The sequence below is a fragment of the Notolepis coatsorum genome (assembly GCF_963971535.1).
Source record: "Notolepis coatsorum genome assembly, chromosome: 1".
Classification (NCBI taxonomy): Eukaryota; Metazoa; Chordata; class Actinopteri; order Aulopiformes; family Paralepididae; genus Notolepis; species Notolepis coatsorum.
In genome coordinates this window covers 298,456,113-298,480,997 of record NC_140165.1, presented here as the reverse complement: position 1 = coordinate 298,480,997, position 24,885 = coordinate 298,456,113, and the positions used below count along the sequence as shown (strand labels likewise).

The 24,885-nt window shown below is 43.1% G+C and overlaps 2 protein-coding genes across 2 annotated transcripts in view; one reads left to right on the top strand and one right to left on the bottom strand.

Moving 5' to 3' along the window:
* Positions 1-10,475: 10,475 nt before the first annotated feature.
* LOC311244454 (protein sel-1 homolog 3) lies at positions 10,476-24,885 on the bottom strand. The gene is made up of 23 exons (XM_084333971.1): positions 24,771-24,885; positions 24,185-24,665; positions 22,169-22,295; positions 20,295-20,416; positions 20,079-20,194; positions 19,651-19,712; positions 19,332-19,464; positions 19,089-19,224; positions 18,785-18,922; positions 18,219-18,424; positions 17,917-18,096; positions 17,209-17,328; positions 16,464-16,604; positions 16,271-16,333; positions 15,980-16,153; positions 13,747-13,874; positions 13,558-13,641; positions 13,153-13,243; positions 12,902-12,989; positions 12,668-12,780; positions 11,392-11,519; positions 10,767-10,869; positions 10,476-10,672 (listed from the first exon to the last, which is right to left on the bottom strand). The coding sequence occupies exons 1-23, from the start codon at positions 24,825-24,827 to the stop codon at positions 10,568-10,570; spliced, it is 3,096 nt and encodes a 1,031-aa protein (XP_084190097.1). The 5' UTR covers positions 24,828-24,885; the 3' UTR covers positions 10,476-10,567.
* Positions 14,757-24,885, top strand: part of chrna10a (cholinergic receptor, nicotinic, alpha 10a) — a gene marked incomplete at both ends in the record, with an annotated part of 116,654 nt that continues 106,525 nt past the window's right edge. Inside the window, one exon of the mRNA XM_084334019.1 lies at positions 14,757-14,802. Within this exon, the coding sequence (XP_084190145.1) occupies positions 14,757-14,802 (46 nt within the window). The remainder of the gene's footprint in view (positions 14,803-24,885) is intronic.

Sequence of the window (24,885 nt, the reverse complement as noted above, 5' to 3'; positions counted from 1 at the left end):
TTATGGGCTATTTGAGTGATGGGGTACTACTGGCGGGACTGCCGATAAACAATGCGGCCCCCCAGATTGATTGTGGACATTTTGTGGCCCTCACCATATACAAAGTTGCCCACCCCTGGTCTAGAGCAATGAAAACAGCTGTAGTCAAAACAAACAGGCCTCAGAGCTCTACGTATTATTAGCCTACAGCAGTGCAGAGGATGAGGGGGAAGAAGAAACACTGATGTGGAAAACAACATCTATCGATTAGATCAGAATGCCACACAGATGAACCAGTGTTACAGCAGGTGTGTCTAGTTTGTTTGGTCATAAAAGAACAGTTTGAGGCACCATTACAATATACTGTAACCCAACCACAAAAATAAATACGCCAGACATCACGATTTGAAGACTAGAATCAACAGTGGAAGTGTATTTTCAAGAAAGCAACGCAAGAACCCAGTCACAAAACGTTGTACGTGGTCTTGCTTCAGCAAAGCAACGAAGCCCCTGTACGATGCAGGAAGGCGACGTGATGCACCGTTGAAATGGCCAGGGACTTGGGTGAAGAAGTCATAACCGTATGCATGCCTGCCTCTCTTGGCTTAACGTTGAAAATAGATTGTCTTTTAATATACTTGTGCTGTTCAAGTTGGTCATGAGCAGTAAGACTCCTGTTTTTATACATAATCAGATTGTTTTTAGTAATACTGTGCACGAGCATTACACTAGAGGTTCCAGTAGTGGGCAGCTTGAATTGCCAGGTCCTAGAACCAGCGCTCTGGGGAGATCTTTTATTTTTAGAGCATTAACTCTGTGGAATGGCCTGCCTCGGAACCTCTGCTGCATTTACAGTAGATTCACTTTTAAAAAGAATCTTAAATTGTTTTTAAATTGTTTTTAACACTGTAAAGTGGTTTTTTGTTTTTGTTTTACACTAATGTAATTTTAGCTATATTAATTGTTACAGTAGGTTCATTATGCATTGTGTGTACTGACTTTTAATAATTTTGTTTTTTTGCAATGGTGATTGTTTTTGTGTTTTTTTGTGTGTGGACCCCAGGAAGACTAGCTGGTTGCTATCGCACCAGCTAATGGGGATCCCTAATAAAATAAAATAAAATCAAATAACCAACAGAAGTGAAACCATCTCTTTTGTCCAACTGTGACTTTCAAGATTTCTGCGATCCATAATCACACCGAGGGAATGCTGAAAAACACGACTCCTTTCCTTTAGCTTTGGACGAGGGCGCAGACGATGCAGATGTCTTGTCACTCACTCGTCCGGATGCCAGAGCCGATAAGAGCTCCTCTGAAGTGTTAAAGGAACTGCTCACTCTAGTCACGTTGTGCCAACTTGTGGGACCACTAAGAGAGTGGAGGTTTTCAAAGAAGAGGGCGGCTGGGTAGCGCAGCGGACTAAGCGCCTGCCTACCACCGCAGATACACTGGTATCGAATCCAGCTGTCGGCGGTACCTCCGGCTTGGTCGGTCGTCCATACTAACACGATTGGCAGTGTTAGCGGGTGGGAAGCCGGTGGGGTGTGTATCCTGGTCGTTGTAAACAGCGACTCCTACAGGTCGGCCAGGGCGCCTGTGTAGCAGGTGCCACCTAGCACCTGCCACGAAATTCGACCGTGCCTCGAGTGGGAGTCGAACCCCGAGCGTCTGCACGGGGGGAAGCAACACAAACCGCTGCGCCAAGAGAGGAACTCCTCCCTTAGCGCTCGGTTTATATGCCTCTGGGGAGTGAGTTTCACTTCAATGTACCGCTACCGAGCCAGCCACATCTCTGGTCACACTATCGCGGTACATATCCGTTACACCTGCTCAACGAGGAAGGGAACTGGGGGAAGTAGTGTGAGCCTCCCACGCGTTACGCTCCCCCAGTGAGAGTCCTCGCTGTCAGGTGAAAAGAAGCGGCTGGCTGACTCCACATGTATCGGAGGGGACATGTGATAGTATCCATCAACCCTCCCTAGACCGGCAAGTGGGGGGAAAATGCGCGCAACGACCAGGAAGGGAGGGAAGGGAATTGGCATAACGACTAAATTGGGATGGGAGAAAAATACACAAAAAGGGGGAGAAAAAGTAGATAAAAAAAAATGCTGTCAAAGAAGTGATCACAGTGGATTTAATACTCTAGCCTGCTGTTACAGATGGAGCCATTTACCATCTATAGAGGAACTTTACACCCTGAGAGTCAGGAGCAGGGCTGGGAAAAGCACTAAGATCACCTCTGACCCAACCCACCCTGGTCACCATCTCTTCAGAAAACTCATACACCGGAAACCTCTCCTCTGGCAGGTGATGGAAGGTCTTGTACAGCAGAACCTCTCCTCTGGTAGGTGATGGAAGGTCTTGTACAGCAGAACCTCTCCTCTGGTAGGTGATGGAAGGCCTTGTACAGCAGAACCTCTCTTCTGACAGGTGATAGGTCTTGTACAGCAGAACCTCTCCTCTGACAGGTGATAGAAGGTCTTGTACATGAGAACCTCTCCTCTGGCAGGTGATGGAAGGCCTTGTACAGCAGAACCTCTCCTCTGGTAGGTGATATAAGGCCTTGTACAGCAGAACCTCTCCTCAGGTAGGTGATGGAAGGTCTTGTACAGCAGAACCTCTCTTCTGACAGGTGATAGAAGGTCTTGTACAGCAGAACCTCTCCTCTGGCAGGTGATGGAAGGCCTTATACAGCAGAACCTCTCCTCTGGCAGGTGATATAAGGTCTTGTACAGCAGAACCTCTCCTCTGGTAGGTGATGGAAGGCCTTGTACAGCAGAACCTCTCCTCTGGTAGGTGATGGAAGGTCTTGTACAGCAGAACCTCTCCTCTGGTAGGTGATGGAAGGTCTTGTACAGCAGAACCTCTCCTCTGGTAGGTGATGGAAGGTCTTGTACAGCAGAACCTCTCCTCTGGTAGGTGATGGAAGGTCTTGTACAGCAGAACCTCTCCTCTGGCAGGTGATAGAAGGTCTTGTACAGCAGAACCTCTCCTCTGGTAGGTGATGGAAGGCCTTGTACAGCAGAACCTCTCCTCTGGTAGGTGATGGAAGGTCTTGTACAGCAGAACCTCTCCTCTGGCAGGTGATGAAAGGCCTTGTACAGCAGAACCTCTCTTCTGACAGGTGATAGAAGGTCTTGTACAGCAGAACCTCTCTTCTGACAGGTGATAGAAGGTCTTGTACAGCAGAACCTCTCCTCTGACAGGTGATATAAGGTATTGTACAGCAGAACCTCTCCTCTGACAGGTGATGGAAGGCCTTGTACAGCAGAACCTATCCTCTGACAGGTCATGGAAGGCCTTGTACAGCAGAACCTCTCCTCTGACAGGTCATGGAAGGCCTTGTACATGAGAACCTCTCCTCTGACAGGTGATGGAAGGCCTTGTACAGCAGAACCTATCCTCTGACAGGCCATGGAAGGCCTTGTACATGAGAACCTCTCCTCTGACAGGTCATGGAAGGCCTTGTACATGAGAACCTCTCCTCTGACAGGTCATGGAAGGCTGTGTACACCGAAACCTCTCCTCTGGCACGTGATGGAAGGCTATGTACACCAGAACCTCACGCCACCATGACAGCTTCTTCCCCGAGGCCATCTGTCTACTCAACAAAGGCTCCTGATTGAACATGTGAACAATGATCCACGGATTCACAAAGACTGAGCTTTGAGGCATTTATATGCATATAATTTGAGCGCCACTATTAAGTTCTTAGAATATATGAGGTCTGAGGTATGTCTGTGAGTGATGTCCATCTGTGTGCTGTCTTTGCATTATGTGAGATGTCCTGTGTCATGTACCCTGTGTGTTGTCCTGGTAGAACGTGGATTGTTCTGTTCCATGCACAGATAACCTAGTCAGATTCTGGTGTATATCCCTACATTGGCGAATAAAGTGATTGTGATTCATTGAAATTTCATCCACCTGTCCTGTGTATGTGTTTTGTGTCATACAGGGATTTCTAAGGGGGTTGCACAGCCTTATGTGAACGTGGGGCTCTTATTCCAGTACTTTAAAACATAGAGCTGTCTAATCTATTTTCTGTCTGCTATAATTTGATTACCATTGTTGCTTACATTTGCACTGTAAATTTACATCCATTACATCAATGATTTATTTAGCTAAAATAGCCATGTTCATTCTATTATTGTATTATCAGCAGATTTATACCAGGATTCGGGAATGGAATGTAGGCTACCTGTGCTACAGGCTGATATATTGTCTCATTTGAATTGCAAAGTGCACTGGCGAGCAGCACTCAAGTCCACAAGAGTCCATCAGTGTAATTAATACACCAAGACACTGGGTGTACTTCTTAAAATTAGCCTAAAATGTTTGAATTGATGACTATTTAATTTATTGCAAACAGTAAGTTATAGAATGAAAGTTTTTCTCCAATAGTTTTAGGTTTGACCTAAAAGGTCATTATAGGTGAAATAATGCATGCCCTTTCCCACTCAACAGGTAGATAAGCTACCGTTGATTCTGAAGCCTTTTCTGAAAATGATGATTGAAAAGGTGAATTAAAATTGAGAGCCACTTGGTACAAAATCATGAATCTAGTTTTCGACAGGTTATATCATGTGTCACATTGAAAGTGTCAAAATCTACTGTAATCCAATCAAGAGGGCCAGAATATTTGTTTTGATACGTTACCTCATTACAATAGTTTTTCAGTGATCCTGTGTAGGCAAACCAAAACTGAAAAATGTATGCAGTCATTCCCTTCCCAATCAGAACCTCAGAAGCCACACCCCACTAGGTAGCTAGGCCTGTTAGCAGCAGGCATTTGTGTACGTATGTGCAACAATCGTGCATGTCACTAGAGGGTTTGATAAGACAGCTCGCTTATTCCAATTATTTTACTTAGTAATTCATTTGATTGGATGCCGTTGTTTTAGCTCATGTCCATTACCAGAACAACGTATTTTTGAAGTACCATCGATTACGAGATATAAGAAATTTCTAAAAAGTTGCCAAAAATCAGCAGCCACCTGTTGATCCTTTAAAGTGGAGATCCCCTGCTTCAGCTACACTCACTAAGTCCATGATTTACAGTATATCCTTTAACACATCCTGCGCCATTCACGTCATACGACGGGTTTCAAGTTCATGCGAATTCTGCCAATGACGGCGTACGACGTGTTTCAAGTTCATATTTTCGTCATGGTATTCATATTTCACTCACGGAGCCTTGTCATATGCTGCGGGAGCCATCACAACTCTGCAACGCTTCAATACTGCCACCGGGTGGCTGATCGGCGAGTTGCAACCGGAAGTGGATCTCTTGTGATACCGGTGCGTCTCCCTATTCCGTCCAGCCACTCGTTTATCGTCCCTGGACTCAAGACACACACCGTGGATATGAATCTTTGCCAAACTCAATAATCCACATGATTTGTGCGTCTATTAGTATTATACAAACCAGAACTGGATCGTATCGATCCACATCACATAACTGGGATCTGTTTGCTCCACTCTCATCGCTCAACGCTACGAGGAAGCTGCCGTGAGTTTCAGCGTTTTTCTTTATCATTTTCGATACAAACTGCTCTGATCTATATATCACCCATACTACATAAATCATTTAACGTCGGTCACGGAATTATAAACGACCCCCCCCCCCCCCCCCCCCCTCTGTTCACCCGCGGATGATCAGTCATAACGCTTAGGACCATGTACAGTTGACATTTTTAATATAACGTTGATCGGTATCAAGCGGCATTTGATAATCTAATATGGTATGCATTTATGTCTATATCTCACGTTCTAGGAAATACTGCAGAAGACGATAAAAACATATTTATACTCTAGACGGTATTTTCGTATGAATGTGTGAATGAAAAAGTAAAACGTTCCTACATCCTGAACGATAGCTAATCGATGTTGAATGGGCCATAGTAATGTCAATTTAACAATACAATTTAAAAAGTTATAGCCCTGCAAAGAAGGTGAACATCTCCATAGACTTACAGTACTGGCAGAGAATGGTTTAGGATGATCCAAGTGGTGGCAGAGAATGTGTTAAAGTGGAGATCCCCTGCTTCAGCTACACTCACTAAGTCCATGATTTACAGCATATCCCTGGGGATACATACTGTATAATATAACCCCGACCACCACAGCCGCAGAATCTTTTCAAATTTGCTGTCAATATTAATGCCCAGTAGAGGAAGGAGTCCTAGGGATGTCCCGATATCACTAAAATACTGTAGCTCGATCGGGTATCGGTAAAAAAATATATATATATACAGTATAGGATTTTTTTTATATAATATAATAAGAAATAAGATAAGAAATAACAATTCAGTACATTTATATCTGTGTTAATTTGTTAAATTTAGTTTCACTAAGTTAGGAAAGTAATGTTTTAAGTCAAGCCTGATGTTGCCTTGCACAAAAGAATGATCCCAGTCTCTTCCACACAGTGAGGCATAGTTTATTAATTGAACAATGGCTATCGGATCGGTACTCGGTATCGGCCGATATCCAAAGCCAGGTATCGGGACTGAAAAAGTCGGATCAGTGCATCCCTAGGAAGGACCCTATTGATTGTGACCTTTCCTTTAGCGCCACCATCAGGTCAAACTTCTAAATGTAAAATTAACACATACCCTGATCCATTACACTTTACAGTCATGAAAATGACACCCAGAGATGCAGCTGCTGGCGAAACACATTTGCCATATTGTCTTTTGTTACTTTTCCCTCAAGAATTTGTGAAAAACTTTTCACTCATTATTCTGTTATTCTGTGATAGTCATGTCCACTTCCTGTTTATAATGCTCTTCCCTAAATCCGATTGGGTCTGGAGGTCATATGGCTATAAACCTTCTGTATGATACATGTAAAGATGTTGGGTCCCTAGATGCGACACAGCAAGTTTTGTGAGAAATTGGTGAACAGCCCAGGAAGATGAGGGGGGAAAAGCAATTCCCCCAAAATGTTATGGTGGAAAATCCAATATGGCAGAGGTCTCGATGCAAATGTGTGGTCCAAGGAGACACATCCTTGGACACAGGCTTGGTGACTGTATGGAATGAACCAGGAGAAGACTATTTGAAAACTGGAAGTTTGACCTGATGGTGATGTAGGTCATATGCTGTGTGGATAGAAGACATGCTCAATTATTGTGCCACGTTTCATAAAGATCGGTTCTACGGGCTGCCATAGCCTTGCCTAACGGCTACCACTACCACCACCACCACACACCCCAATCCAACATCCTTATTCTACCCCTCCGCTCGCAAAAAAATCCGTCTGTGGAACTGAGATGCAAACTAATTAAAGATGTGTGCAATAACTGGACTACTCCTCTATAATCTATAATTGCCTCTATCGTCTATAATTGGTTAATTCAGTGTGGTTAATTGGAAATCAGATGGAAATCCCCAGGGACAATCTAGGTATAGTAGAGGCATGCCTGTCTGACTACAAATGCAACAGCAAAGCTTTCAGCATTAGGACTTATGTGTAAAATGTTCTCTTTTGCCTGAAGTCATTTAAAAATTAACTATTTCTGTGTTAAGTCTGTTTCATTTACACACACACACACACAGTTATTCTCTTCAGTTCAGTTAACTGGAAATAGTTGGTAGCTTTAAATACCAATTAGCATCTGTATCACATCACCATCACAGTATTTGTAATAACATCTGTATGTTTTTCTCAAGAGTTCTCTATAAGTAATTCCCTTCTGATAGTGTTCAATTAAGTTTACATGTAAATCAATCTCTTTACTCTCTAGTTAACATTAGATCCAATATCTACAGGTTAGTTTTCACTGAGGTAAGTATTTAAGTAATCTATTTACTATTGTTAGTTACAATATGAAGTCGCCTTGGTTTCCAACCAAGTGCAAGAGGACATATTATGCATCTTTTTGACAATTCTATACAACTCGTAAAGAAACTAGTCTAAATCTAATTTTAATATTTCCCTTACACTGAACATTGTCGTTGTCTACCCCACAGCCAAGAGTAAAAGACTTTCACAAACTGGGCAGCAGATTAGAAAGGCAGTGTTCCTGGCTCCAAAAGGCACATCTAACTGATTAACTAAAGCGATTTCATCCTATGACATAACAAACTGCAATCATTAACAGCTTGTTTAGACTTGTTAATGTCCCAAAGCACCTTAATAATATTTCCGACTGCCAAATCCATACAAAGACTAGGCAAAACCCATTTTCCAATGTCTCCTTTAAATAGATGTTCTTAAATACCATCAAACATAAAACACTAAGCTAGTTAGTGAACCTGCTAGTTTCAATTCGCATAGTGTGAATGAATGAATGAATGAAAACTTTATTTAACAGATTGCAGAATGGGTACAATACAGTAGTAGCAATGCATACAGTAACGGCCCACTTCCTTACCAGGGCTAAGTGAAAATACCAATTACTACTATTAATTGCATACTGTAACCCAAGGCACTATTTTATCCTACTGTATGTACATAGTATGTTAGAATCTTGATCTGAGCCTTTCAATAACAAAATAAAATCTAAGAGCCTAAAGTTTACATAACCAAAATGAATTTAGCTAGCCGCCATTTTAAAACCAATGCATTTCGTATTATAACGGCTTGTGCTTCCATCACAAACAGGACATTCTTACATGTTTTTAACTCGAGCTGCTAACATTAAAACTACAAACCAATTTGACATAACATTCAAGAGTTATTATGTCGCCTAAATATTTCTAGTGTATACTTGTGGTTATGCACGTTACAAACCTGCTTAAAACAGCAAAAATGAAGAGATATGAAGGCATTCGATTCGTTTTCTTCCAGCAAGTTATTTTCTGACTGAAGAGGAAGGAGCTCGCGCACCTGTCTATACCACACTACAACTAGCGCCCTCTCACGGGCCATAGCGCTCTCTTGTGGCGGAAACTAGAAAGTACACTTTTCTGCAAAAAATCTTCAACACTACAATACAATCATCATATCCACACAAAAATACGTTATTTTAAACACAAAATGTGAACACATATTTGGGTGCATCACATCACTGTAATTTTTAAGGCATAACTCTGCTTCCCTTTCCAAACATGCACGTTTGTCTTTTGGGTTGAGATATTGACAACATTCTCAAAATGTGAAATAGTCTCCACACCTCTCATTGTCTGCAACAGTAGTAGAGCTGGGTCAGGATCGTTGGCGTTTAATGTCCTTGCATACTGTAGGCTACCAGGATAGACTTTTACTCATGGTTACTCGTGGATGCATGCGGCACGGTGGTGTAGTGGTTAACACTGTCGCCTCGCAGCTAGAAGGTCCAGGGTTCGATTTCCGCTTGGGGACCAGGTTTCCGCGTTGCCAGGTACTCAGGTGGGGTGTCTCCCAGGCCTTTCTGTGTGGAGTTTGTTTGCATGTTCTAACCGTGCTCGCAAGGGTTTCCCCCCCGATAAGAGGAACCCAATGGAAAAACATGCACAACAGATCACTAACACTGTCGTGTCCCTGACGAAGACGGACAGGAGCACTTGGATTGGTCCCCCGGGCGCGGCCCCTCGCGGATGCCCCTATCTGCTCCTGGCTGCCCTTGGGGGGGAAGGAAGACGGGATGGGTCAAGTGCAGACTCAATCACATCGGTGACCCACCTAATTGCATGTGTGTGTTCCTGTGTGTGTGCCGCCCATCGCATGTGTGTGTCTGCCTGCATGCCAAATAAAGACTTCTCCAAAGTCCAGTTGTTATTATTATTATTATTATTATGGATTCATCCAAACTGTTTCTGGAAACGTCCAGCTGCTGGATCATGAAGGCAACAAGGTCATCCACATGATAGGGGGCCAAGTTCGACTTCAGGCCAAGCATGCCCTGCTAGCAGATGTGGATTTGATTGATTATTTTATTTGTGTCAAGTACCCAACCCTCATAGGTTCATAAGACACCAGCAATACTGTTGCAGTGTTCCCAGTATTACATTAAATTACATTTCATTGAATAAATACAGATTACAGCTTGGTCTTAAACAAAGTATTCTGCCTTCTCTCCCAAGCTTGCATGGCAAATACAATCTGCTAGAAAAAAGTTCCATTCCTGAAGCACAACTCAGGTTTTTCATATTCATCCCACTCAAGAAATCAACATACCGTTAATTGGAGGACATTTTACTAAAAAAGTTAATCCCTTACATCCTTGTAGACAGGTCAGTAAAATAAAAAATGTACCAGATTCTCAATTTCACAAATAAAATCTGTTCCGTATTCCGTGTGTGAAAGCCCCTGCAGTACGATGTATTCCACAGTACTTGTGACTTTATGATGATTGAGTAGGCATTCTTATATTCTACCCCTTCAGTACCCTTAATCATTATTTTGTTCAGTCAAGTAAGACATTGTTGTCCTCTTAAAATAAATATAAACGTATTGAAAAATGAAAGCATTTTAGTCGTATTCAAAACACTGAAATTCACTTTATTGCTTTATTATATAAGAGTCATCATTATTATTATTATTATTATTTTGTAAGATAATGTTAACGATCCCCATGTTGTCCCAGGGCTGATCTATTAGGTGCAGGTGGTGGTTCTGATACTGTTCAGTCTTCTAGTTCATTGGGCTAATTAGCCCGATTAGATCATTGGGCCCAGTGACGAGACAGGCCACACCTCCTGAGAACAACTCCCAGAATGATGAAGAGTCCTGATGGAGCCGCGAGCACCATGACAACAGTACTGGAGAGCTGTGAGGAAGAGGATGGTCAGAGTGGCAACATGAAGGCATTACACGGCGTTACTGTAAGTTTCAACTACTACGTATATATACATCATACAAACCTTAATAGTAGCACTGTAGTCCTTCTGGAACGCTTGTAGATATGCATTAAAGAGGGCAAGGCTGCAAGGCAAGTAGGACTCCGTACCGTTTGAATCTCTGCATCTGTTGAAAGATACAAAAAAAATAAAAAATAAAAAAACAATAACATAAATGCTGTTAAAATTCAATTAGTTTACAATCATTTGCAGAGTATATGAGAAAGGCCTATGGCTCTGACAGTACTAAATTTCTAAAAATACTGCTGTGCTGACGCACATATGCCTATTTTATATGCATCTGCCAATTCCATGATTGTATGTGTATCAGTGACAATCAAGATGTTAGATCCTAATATGAAAGATTATGTGATTTAATGGTCTATGCCTTATTTTGACTTTGTCTATCTTGCTGCCATCTATTTTATGCACATTTTATGCCTAATTCTCTGTCTGCACTTTATGCATTGATCATGCCTGTCTTTTTTTACTGCTGTGAAGAACTTTGAGCTGCAATTCTTGTTTGAAAGGTGCTATACAAATAACGTTTATTATTATTATTATTATTATTTTCCATGTATTGATTGATGACCTCAAATAGGGCAGAGTTAAAAATGCTCAGGATACTCATACATTAATCAGTACACACCTGCCATATAATGTAGTTAAAAGTGTGATGTTGTCTGCCAGGTACAACTCCTGTAAACCCAGTTCAATCAAAACTGATATTGGCAGCTTGTATCCGTCTTGAACAAGAAGTCCCAGGTTGTACCACCCCTGTGGCAAAAGAAGCACAGCATACAGTACATGCATACAATCACAAATACACACAGTACATGCATACAATCACACATACACACAGTACACAAACACAAACACACACAGGAGAGTGAGTGCATCTCCGTGTAATTGCCTTAGCGCTGCATTCGTTTATGGGAAGCTGGAAGTGGGGAACACGTCATCTCCGTGTGCTCAAGCTACAAAAACATGGATGATTCTTACAATTTGCCTTGCATGAGCAACTCACAAAGACAGTTTAGGGGCGATAGTGGTTCAGGCAGTAGAGTGGTTGTCTGGTAATCAGAAGTCTCTCTCTCGGGGCGCCCTCGTGGCGCATACCATAGTGCCTCGCGCACCTACACGGCCGACCCGGGTTCGATCCCAGCTCCCGTCGTTATTTGTCGCATGTCCTCCCCACCTCTCCTCCCGTTCGCCCTCTCCTCTGTCGTTCCTGCATGACCAATAAAGCTGTAAAAATGCTAAAAAATAATAATAAAAAAAAATAAGTCTCTCTCTCTCTCTCACTCAGAGTACTGTACTGTACGAGTGCTCCCCCCATGTATCGACCCCTGCCTGAATACCTGACCATTAAATTATTATTAAATATACCCAAACTGGGTTTGAACAAGACCTGAGTCTATCATTGCTCCGTATCTGCATATTGGGTTCAATACCCCGAGACGTAACACAGAAGGTTCCCGGTCCGATTCCCGCTCCTCCCGGGCAGCATGTCGAAGTGTCCTTCAGCAAGACACTTAACCCCTAATTGCTTCCAATGAGCAGGTTGGCACCTTGCATAGTCGCCTCCGCCGTCGGTGTGTGGGTGAATGTGAGGAACAAAATTGTAAAGCGATTCGGATAAAAGCGCTATATAAATGCACCATTTACAATGACATATAGGTAATATACTTACAAACGTACACTTAACATGGCTAATAACAACATTAACGTCTATACGATGCGAGTGGCCATGTTGAAATTATGTCAAATGACACTGAGGCTTGAACTGGGGGTTGAGAAATCATACCCGAGTTTGCGACTAGGAACTCCTGAGCTCCAGATTTTTCCTACTAGGAATTTTCCGAGTTGTAATCGAATGCAGCATAATAATGACTAGGACTACCGCTATAGGAGCATCAGGATACCTGCGGCTCGCTCCTTAGTGCTGCCAGTGTGTACATCCTCGCTGCAGCCGTGGCGTCAGCGTGCCTTCCCTCGAGTCCCTCCTCGTACAGCAGGTCACCCATTCTAATTAGGGCTGGGGAGACAACAGAGGTCAGAGGTCAACATGTTAGATGTCAAACACAAAAGGACCAAAAGGATTTATATGAATACAAAAGACTACAAATAACAAAGATCCAATGGTTTTTTGTATTCACCGTAGGAAGCGGGGTTTGGACTCTGGGCCGAAAGGTTATAGTATCTCCTCATGCAATGTGCAGCAAACACAGGGTCCAGAAAATGTCCCTATTGGCCCAAAGAACAACAACTTGTATATTTGTAAAACGGATGCTAATGTTTAATGTCATAAGAACATGCAACATCAGGTGAATCTAACAGTGTGTAACAGCACATCCTGTTGAGTATATATAAATATTGTACATTTCTCTACATACATACAACAACTCACTGTATTCTGTTCACACAGATAGGCCACATTGAACTGAGCTGCCTCATACCCTGCCTCTGCAGCCATCATGTAATATAACAGTGACATCCACCTGTTGAAAACCAAGAACATCCATTTACATTTAGTCATTTAGCTGACGCTTTTATCCAAAGCGACTTACAAGTTCTGTACAACAAGTCAGCAGGAAGGGTACAACTCTGGCAGCTAAGGGTAATTACCATTGTTCGTCAAACAGTGTTGAACTTGAGTGCCACAGAATTGAGTGCATATTAGCATAGTACATAGGTAATAATATAGGCAAAGTAGATTCCTAGGCTTAGTGGGATGCAATTAGTTGGATGCAATTCTAATCAAGGGCCCCTGATCAGGATCCCAGCACAATGTCAATAAAACGAAAGGATTTACATGTCACTCTTGAAATAGGAGTCCAAGGCTTTGCGTAAGACGTCACCCAGGTACCCGTTGTGTTCCGCTGCCCACTTCATCCATCTGTTGTTGTTCAGCACAGAGATGTTAGCAACGCGGTGACGACATACAACGTGGTGGAATTGTGATTATCTGAACGGACACACTAATAATAATAAAGTGGCTAACAATACGGCATCGGAGGGACGCCTCTCGACGCGGCCAGGCATCCCGGTCGTCCAGATCTCAGCCACGTGAATGGCCCCAGTGACGTGTCCTCTCTCTGCAGACTTCAGGTAGTAGGTATAGGCCACGAACTGAAGGGAGGACAAACCACCGATGTTATCAAATACAAACCGATTAAAGGCTAGTAGGGTTGACCCCTATTAGTCGATTAGTCGACTAATCGGTCGAAAGGAGCCGTAGTCGACTGCCAACCTCTTAGTCGAATACAAAAAATAAATATATTCAAATATTTTTTATTAAATTTTTTGTATCATTCTTTCCAAAAGAAAAGAGGCCTAGAAGCGTGGCTAACGCTAATGGCACGCATACCAGAGGCTAACTGCCTACGAAAACAGGCACAGAGGCACTGAAAGAGGATTTCACCCATCTAATGAACACACTAGACTAGACAAATATCAAGATGTATCCATCAGTGGACCAATTGCATGCTTTTGCAGAGGACAAGAAGCCTTCAGTCGACTCCTTCAGCCATTAACCCTTTGAGTGCCACAGACGTGTTATGTCGTTATTTCATGCCGACGACGCTAATTGTCGTTTTTTTTTGTTATTAGCGATCTGAATTCATATTTCATCAACCGAGTCTCCCGTTGGTACAGCAGCCCCTCTAGGAGCTCCGATAAGAAAATACCGCCCCCTATCGTCTATCCCTGTGTAACTGCAGGCCATTCGATTACACTGGTGGATGTGTGGTGGATGTGTGGGGGGGGAGCCTACTGGCTCCACTATGCTGGCGAGCCGTCTGATGAAGAGGGAAGTGATCGCGAGATGGAAAGCAGCCTGGAATATATATTTACAGCAGCCAATAATTAATCAATAAACGCGATCGATATTTGGAATGGCGATCAGGAATTGGAATAATCTTTTTGGAGAACATCTGATCTAAGGTAAGGAATCTATGTTACCAGTCTTGGGGTAATCGGAGCTGTTTTGACCTATATCTCAGCGTGTCCCGTATGTGTATATGTGTGTGTGTGTGTGTGTGTGTGTGTGTGTGTGTGTGTGTGTGTGCTGTTGAGGAAATAAGAGAATAGATTTCTCAGCTCGCTTCTATAGCGTGCATAAGTACACCTATACTATCGATAATCTAGCGTTTATTTGAAAACGATTCATAAATAATGAAAATGTTTCCAATAAATGCTGTTTATGACGGAATCTTTCTGTTTTCCTGACATTTTCGAGAAAACGATAGCTTTTCGAAATGCTATAAAAAGGATATGAACCGATTAAAAAACAATCCGTTTCGACAATGTTGACTGCAAACAAGTCATTGATAAGCGACGGGCAGATTAGACACATAGCCATAATTTAAAACATAGATTATGCGTTTTTAACGCTATCATTGAAGTGGGTGGTGGCATTCAACAGGGTAAATAGGAAACGGAGGCCGGCACTGAAAGTGTTTTAAGCACTTGGAATAAAAAAATTTTTAAAATAATAATATTATACTATTTATATTTTTTTTGTCGACTAATAGTCGACTAACGGCAAATTTTGGCCAATCATAGTCGACTATCCAAATCCTTAGTCGGGGACAGCCCTAAAGGCGAGTGAGTGATCATCCTATTGTTGGCCACAAGTTATATCTGTAGATACTGTATCTGTTACAGGAGCATGGCAACATTATGGGAAATGCGATTACCATCTTCTCCAGAGAGAGACAAGAAGATAGATACCAATTTCCTCTCTGTGCGTTCAGTAGAAAGCTATCCGGCTGCAAGCTAGCCTAGCTTAGCGCAAATGAATGGAAGCGGATATGGACCACTAGCCTACAGTAGCTGTTGGCCAAGAACACCTCTCCCGGATTTTTAATACGCTAGGCTAGTGGTCCGTATCTGGTCTGTAGCTAGGCTAGTGGTCCGTACCCACTTCTACTGAACTTTATTACAGCTTATACAGCTTTCTACTGAACATACAGAGAGGAAATGATACATACAGAGATGGTAAGTGCATTTCCCATAATGTTGGTGTGTTCCTTTAATACTTGTTCAGACTCGACAAAATCATAAAAGACTTGCAACTCGACTTTGACTTTAACACCAATGACTTTGTGACTTCACTTGGACTTGAGAACCTTATGATTTGAAAGACTTGATACTATCCACCAAACCCAAAATGTAAAAAAAAAAAAACGCCATAAAAAGTATAAAGCAAATCAACTTAATTTCCCTGACCTAACCTGGTCTGCAGCCTTTCCAGGGTACAGGCCCTGAGAGTACATCACACCCAGATTCATGGCAGCATCTGGACTCCCGTGGAGATCAGCCTGTTCCCACAGCTGCACTGCACGCTCATAGTCCCTCTCGAACCGCTCGTAGTACCAGCCAAGGGCATTCATTGCAGGTGCCCATCCCTGTGGAACAGGACATTATGAGGATATATAAAGTGGGAGGATTTGGGCTTTTACAGCTGCGACTGTGCTGCTCATAATGATTTAAATGTGGCAAACTTTGAACAACAACAACAACACCTGTTTCGCTGCTCTCTCCAGGAAAGTGACAGCTTTTGGGATATCCTTCTTGACCCCATGTCCCTACAGAGAAATCAAGGAATGAATATTCGGGATGGGTTAAAACCTTCACTTTGACTTCCAGCGACCTCCGAGAAGAAATTATTTGTCGTGTTTTTTAAAACTCTGAACGGCTGTGATTGTGAAGTGTGACCTGGAGCAGGACTATGGCGTAGTTGTACATGGATACCGGGTCTTCCAGTCGCACGGCTCCCCTCTCGTAGTGTCTCGCCGCTTTCTCAATGTCCCGAGTCACTCCCTGCTGACCCCAGTACAGCATCCTGGCAACCGTTTGCTATGAAATACCAGCTGAATTATCAACTAGATTAAGGAGGACAATTGAAGGAACACACCAACATTTTGGGACATTTTGCTTACCGTCTTCTCCAGAGAGAGACAAGACGATAGATACCAGTTTCCTCTGTGCGTTCAGTAGAAAGCTATCTGGCTGCATGTTAGCCTAGCTTAGCGCAATGAATGGAAGCGGACATGACCGGTTAGCCTAGGCATTGTCCAACTAACACCCCTCCCGAAGGCTAACCGGTCATGTCCGCTTCCATTCATTGTGCTGAGCTAGGCTAACATGCAGCCAGATAGTTTTCTAAAGAACGCACAGAGAGGAAACTGGTATCTATCGTCTTGTCTCTCTCTGGAGAAGACGGTAAGTTAATTTCCCAAAATGTTGGCGTGTTCCTTTAAGTAGTGAAAGAAGGAATCATTCATTTTCTTAGTCAACGGTTGTAAATGGACTATTTTGATTGGTCAGTGAAATTGAAATCACGAAATGATTATTAACGTGTCATTTCTTTAGTCAGGGACAGTCCTAATATGCGTACACAAAAACACAAACTCTTGCATGATAAAAGAATGTTTGAGCCAGAGAGAAGCCAGAAGTGTACCTCAGCATCGGCTGCTCCTCTGCCGGCCTGATGCCTCAGCCAGTGGAAGAGAGCATCGTTCTCAGTGGTCTGGAGATTCAGCATCTCCTCATCGTTCAGGTAAATAGATTCGACAAACGTCTACAAAATGTACAATATATACAGTTCACACCTCTCGCATATGAACATCATATTTCAAATGATACTGATACTATGGTGTAATAAGTAAACAGTAAAGTAAGTAAACGAATAGCCACTATTCATGGATAATTTGCTACTCAAATTGATTTGGGGGCTATATTAAAGGGGTACAAAGGCTGTCAGTTGCCTTATTAAACAGATTCGATTAGATTACATTCAAATGTATAGTCATCATACAGCACAACTACAGTACAACAAAAATAAATGTGGCATCCAACCAGAGTGCAAATGTAACAGTATAGTGCAACAGCAATATACAATGTGCAGGTGATTAAACTGGGTATAATATATATATATATATATATATATATATATATATATATATATATATATATATATATATATATATATATATATATATATATATATATATATATATATATATATATTAGTACTACTGAGTGTAGTGCTAGTCAGATGTATGTACAGAGTTGTAATAGAATGTACAGTGATACAGGTATAAATACCAAAACAATTGAGTGTACGTCAAGTGAAGTGAAGGCTTAGAGGTATGATTGTGTGCATCACCTGCTGAGGTGAGGGGTTCTGACGGTCCTCGGCTGTTTGCTTGGCAACGTTGGCATAGTAGGCAAAGGCCAGGTCCGTGTCTGAAGGAATACCACGCTCTCCCCGGTGGTGCAGGTGACCCAGACGCAGGAGAGCCAGCCTCCAGTCCTCCTGGGCTGCCAGCAGAGCCAGCAGCCACGCCTAGCGGGTAACAAGGGGCACGTGAGGAGGACACACGCTAAGCCTTAAGTACGGTGATCGAATAGTCATGAACAACCGGACTCACTACTAAGGACACGCTTGCCGCTCAGTCGCTCACACACCTTATCGGGCTGCCTCTTGGTTCCCAGTCCACTGCTATAGAGCACGGAGGACAAGTGCAGAGCGCGGTTGTCCCCTAAACAGCCAGCCTGGAGCAGTAGGGCCATCGTTCTCCCGACTGCCCCAGTGCCGCTCACTTTGCCCAGCTTACGCAGTGATAAGGAGTACAAGGCTCTGCCCACTGACGTCAGGTTGGCCTCCCTGCCACCTGTGTGTGAAGGCAGAGAGAATGGGCTTATGCTATGCTCTATATAACGTGAAAAGGAAGGAGGTACTAATAGTATAGTTTAGATACATTAAATAGATACAAGAGTTAAAATTGTAAATTGTATATTTTTACCATATCTTGTGTCTTACCTATTTTATTTTTTTCTATGTTTATTTTTTTCTATGCCTATTTTTATTATTGAATTTTGCACAATCAATGCGGGCATGACCACCCGCATTTCACTGTATGCCCTGGTATGTATGTGACTAAACCTCTTGATTCTTGAAAAACAAAAACAAAAACAAAAAGATGGTCCACTAACTGTCAGACCACCTATTTTGCTCGACATGTACCCCTCACCATGTTTGAGAGCCAGTGTCTTGGCCAGTTGTGCAGCGTGTCGTCTCTGTGGCAGAGTTGCTTCCCACGGTTCACACTGGGGATGTAATTGTTGCGTCTCGTTCAACAGCCACCTATGATAAGCATCGGCACACCTCTCTGGAAAAGACACAACCTGTGAATCAAAGTTTCATCTTGCCTTGTTTCTAGCATGATGGATATCATGAATGACTTTAGCACCATCTAGTGGAGAATGAATGAATGAAAACTTTATTTAACAGATTGCAGAATGGGTACAATACAGTACGGAATAGATGTTTATTACCAGACTCCGCCTTCTGCCGGGCCTTGAGTGAATATCCTCTGATCTTGGCAAACAGCTCGAGGCGAAAATCATCGCAAGTCTGTATCCACCCTGTCAGGTTCACATTCTTTATAAGTTCTGGAACAACCACTTCGGACTAGACAGGACGGAAATTACATGTGTTTAAGAGTTGTACATGTGTACAAGAGTGTGTTCAAATGCAGAATATACAGTGCGATGGACGGTGGCGTTGACCTGTCTTACCGTGCTGTATGGTGGTATTGTGTTGCGGTGATACTCCAAAGGCCCATAATAACCTTCCACTCCTCTCACAAATGTCCCTCCACCAATCCCAAAGTAACCGTCAGTGTCATCCAACACTATGGTGTGTCTGAACCTGTAATAGACCATTTCCATTTATATATAGCCTAATCACTAGTGCAGACAGGTGCCTCGGTTCTGCCAAACAATATAGTCTGAAATGTTCACAATAAATACGCAGATCAAGTAAATAATTCAGTGGGTGTACTTTTTGGATTTTTACAGTGTCATCACTACACTGTTGTGTCAGCAGTAGCCTTACGTGTATTCTGCAGCATGCGCTGTACGCCTTTCGCCGTCGACGCACACCATGGAGAGAGCAACCTGAGATCAAATAGTTGTGATGATCGACATGATCCTTCAACCCGTTTTGACCGTTTTGACCCTTAACCTTTTTCTAAGCTTTATTGCAGTTATGTCATACATACAGTATAACAGGTGGATGTCTATTGTCAGAGATGACTGCATTTGCATAAAAAATAATAATGCTGCATTCTGTACTTCATTGTTTGCATTTTGTACTTTAGGTTGTATATTGTATATTCCTATAGTGTTTGGCCTTTTACTGTATGAAGCACAATCTCAGTGGGCTCATCATACTGAAGGGAACCAAGCATGTCACTGGAATGTACATCATGTACCTTGTTATGTGAGTGTGACAAATCAAACTTGAACTTGAACTTGACTGACCGTCCTGCCACGCAGCGCCACGGCCAGGCGACACCACTGCCTCAGAGGCACTGTGAACGGACAGAGGAATGCGGAGGATTCTCCAGGCTCTCCGTTCATCTGGACATGGAGCTGGCCTTTAAATACAGAGAGAAAGGCCGTGGGACTCAAGTGACACTAGTGGTTAAATATAGCCACGGTAGAAAGACGAACCCGATTAAATGAAATGTTGTTTACCTGAACGAGTGAGCAACACCGCCGGCGTGACGTAGTTATCGCTCAAGTCTATATGGTAAAACACGCCACACATGTTTTGCTGGCAGTGTTTGAGTAGGAATAGCCACGCGGAAAACACGCACCTGTAAGAAAGGAAACCCCTATTATTAAATACTGTAGCCACGCGGAAAACACGCACCTGTAAGAAAGGAAACCCCTGTTATTATTAAATAGCCACGCGGGAAACACACCTGTAATGTAAGAAAGGAAAAAACCACCACACCATTGATAGTATAAAAACTGAGTTCTTTGGATTGATATGTATGAGCCAGCTGGACAGAGATTCAGGAAACAAATGTGAAGTCAATCGATGGTATTTATTGACAGGAACACACGGAGAACGAGGAACAGTCCTGGAGACCACAGCCCTCCACGGGGGCTGCAAGGCTCAAGAATGATGACACAACCATGGCTTAAATACTATGTGGTAGTTCCAAATTTAGCGAGCCACTGGTTATAATGGATGATCAGACAGGCTTGGTCGTATATGGTAGTCTAAAGATGAATCTGGTTTGCTCCTCTCACTGGCCTGTGGCCGGAGGGCCGATATAGTCATGCAATTATGCCACATCAATGTGGAACGCCCTACCCAAAGCTGTAAAGGAATGTGAATCCCTACTCACATTCAAAACCGCTCTTAAAGAGCACCTACGGGAGGCTGCAATTCGAAACTGGCCACCGTAAATGCCCAAACCCCCCACCACCTCCTAATAGACAGTCTCCTCCCACCGCATGTATATATTCTCTCCCCGCCGTATGTATATTTCTCTCCCACCCACCCACCCCCTCCTAATGTACAGTCCCCTCCCCATCATATGTATATACTCTGTCAGGATCTATGGGTAACAGTACTGTATATTTGAATACCGTTTATGTCACAAATGTATCAGTACTAAATACCTGTATGTCCCTATGCCATAAATGTCATGTATGTTGTGTATGTCATAAATGTCTATATGAATTGAAAATGGGGGACCCTGATGTAAACAAAACAAATGTCTTTCTCTGGTCTGCATCCCCTTAACAATTGTGTGTATTGAGCCGTACTGTATTGTACCCATTCTGCAATCTGTTAAATAAAGTTTTCATTCATTCATTCATTCAGGTCACACAGGTCATCAGGTTAGAGTATTTCTGGGTGCCTGACTTGGCGTGGTCACTCGACCCACTGGCACATTCCAGAGACCTATGCACCCAGAGGAGCTAGATGTAAAATATTAGACAGTAATAAACTGAAAATACCTATCACCATCCTTTAGGATCAGTTAGCCAAACAGGGGTTTAATTTCTTAAAAGTGTACAAAGGAAAACCCTGTTTTTGCAAACTGATCCCAAAGGATGGTGTGGTGGTTTTCAACGGCGTCGTCGTGACCACGGCAGTTATTAAAATAGCGGTCATGGGGCAATTCAAAATAAAGCCGCAGTATTTTAATTATATTGTCTGGTAACAGAAGATGGTCAGATAATGTTCTAGAATGTGAACATGACTAATAAAAGTACTGCAATGGGATGTCGCAAGAACGTTGTGACTGAGGTAAACCAGTTTTAATAAAGAAAGGTATGCGATAATATATGGGTCATCTGTCCTGTTGCCTATAAACTACGACTGGATGGGGGGAGGAGGCCTGGGGCTTTGGCTCTAGCCTCACTCGGAGCCTTTTGGCTTTATAACCTCATGTATGTGTATCATGTGAACTGCTATGCCTTACTAAATGAACACCCTCAAACAACATGCCTCTCTCCTCTTCGTGTATGGTTTCAAACTAAAGTCATATTTAAGAGTCACCGCCACAATGCCCAGTTTCAACATGATGTTTTTGTCCTCCAGTCCTTACCATGGAAAGGTGACGGCCTTGAGACGCAAATGATCCAGGACGTCACTGCTGTAGGCGTGCAGTGTCTTTGTGATGCCAAAGTTCTCTCCCGTTGAAGCATACACTGAGGACAGCAAGTACACGGTCTCTGGAGAACAGAAAAAACAGTCTTAATTAATAGCCTGAAATGGTGCAAATTTGTGCCATGCCACAGCTGAGCTCATTGGTCTGATGGTCACGGTTGTCACTTATATGATAACCACCTGTTATTATCTCGACTCCACCAAACGGTAGCCTGGGAGGGATGATGCGTTTTGTTTTGTTAGCATTAGCATGCTTGTGATAATGCTAACCACTATAAGGAGAGCAAAGAAGACCCTGGGTCAAGTCCCCATTACCCGACTCCGAGTCCAAGTCATCATAAGGTTGAGTCCACTCCACTCTGGCAGTCAAATAGCTGACATACAAAAAAAAAAAAATCTACATTAAACATAAATGACACAGCTGTCACCATTTCAAAGGGAGTTTATTTACTTTGTGACACAATAGCCAAACAAATGCACTATAGCTATCAATATCTTATGCCAAATGGTTAGATTTTTTTTAAAAGAAATAACTATTTATCAATGAACAAGTCTGAGTCCTCGTTTGCACCTTTCGAGTCCAAATGCAGTCAATGCACAAGTCCAAGTCCGAGTCATCAATGCTCAGGTCGAGTCACGAGTCCCGAAAATCAGTCCAGGACTAGAGTACTACAACACTGGTGTCTGGCGTGCCGCCCGGTGGAGATTTGTGCGTTCCCTCTTTAGTTGTACAACAGTCACCTGTTGTTTAGATGCAGAGCTGGTGCGCCTCCTCTAATTGCCTCCTTGGCTGTGGTTCAGACTACAGTCAGTGCTTTGTAGAAAGAAGAAAAACACCAGACGAGTAGAAATAGCTGCACTCCAAAGAATGCAAGAGATGCAAAACCTTTGGCTCAGGTTCACATCTTCAGGTTAGCCTGAGGTAGCAAAAAAAAAGCAAAATGAGAACCTGAGCCAAAAGTCTTGCATCTCTATATTATCTTTGGAGAGACACTATTTCCACTCATCTGGCAGAGTTTTGTACAAATCGCCTGTTGTTTTGACCGTTCACTACCACACTACAGAGGGTTAACCCTTTCACTACCACACTACAGAAGGTTAACCTTTCACTACCACACTACAGAAGGTTAACCCTTTCACTACCATACTACATAAGGTTAACCCTTTCACTACCATACTACAGAGGGTTAACGCTTTCACTACCACACTACAGGTTAACCTTTCACTACCACTACAGAAGGTTAACCTTTCATTACCACACTACAGAAGGTTAACGCTTTCACTACCACACTACAGGTTAACCTTTCACTATCACTACAGAAGGTTAACCTTTCATTACCACACTACAGAAGGTTAACGCTTTCACTACCACACTACAGAAGGTTAACCTTTCACTACCACACTACAGAAGGTTAACACTTTCACTACCACACTACAGAAGGTTATCCTTTCACCACTACACCACAGAAGGTTAACCTTTCACTACCACACTACAGAAGGTTAACCTTTCACTACCACACTACAGAAGGTTAACGCTTTCACTACCACACTACAGAAGGTTAACCTTTCACTCCCACACCACAGAAGGTTAACTTTTCACTACCACACTACAGAAGGTTAACTTTTCACTACCACACTACAGAAGGTTAACATTTCACTACCACACTACCGAGGGTTAACAAATGTACATTGTCTGAAAAAACAGTAATAGGTACCCATTCATATTTACAGTAATCCCCCCCCCCCCCACACACATACCTGTGAGGCAATTTCAACACACCACATTTTTTTTTTACTGTTTGGCCACTGACTGAGCAGCTATAGCTATTGGCATTTGGTGGTTAAATACTTCACTCAACTGCACTTTTAAAGTAATTCCCTGAATTTGACCTCTAACCTCTAACCCTCAGGCCACCACCCCCTTGATAATATGGGCCTAAAGCCTCCGTATCACCTTGCTCCCATGGGCACCGAGTCCTGGAGGCTCTGTGGGTCAGCCACAGCATTAGCGTACTCCAGGCGTGGCAGAGTTGATGGCGCTTCAGAGGACGGCGGAGAGGGGGTGTAGGCCGCAAAGATACCACATCCCGAACCGGGGCGGCAGACCTGTCGCTGTCATCCGATCCGTGGCCCCAGAGTGATGCTCGAAGCATAATGCTCAGCACCCACCCAGAGTCTGGAACGATCCCGTCGGCTTGGTACACAAGCCAATCCGGTAGGGCCAGTGTCAGTCTCTTTACTTTGGGGTTGCCGCCGGGAACACAGCTCCAGTGTCTCAGGGGAATTGTGGAACTGGCGCCGGTGTCAAAGGACACAACACAGTGCAAGTGCACAACAGAGGGGCGATTGCAAGAGTAAAGCACTTTCAAGACGTAGCCCGATACAGGCTCTGCAGGGGGATTCAGGAGTATCACCTCGTCTAAGCCCCAAACAATCTGTGTGTGACAGAGGAATAAGCATATACGTTGGTAGTCATCGTCCTCTAGACACCAATACAAGTGGCTATAGTATACAGATCAGAAGGGAATGGTTGTTCCTACCTGTAAACTGATGAGCAGCTGGAAGAGAAATGTGTACGGTCTTCTACAATGATCCATTGTTCACCAAGTTTCTTTATGAATATGTCCAACAAAAGGTGTGCATCTCAGCACAAAA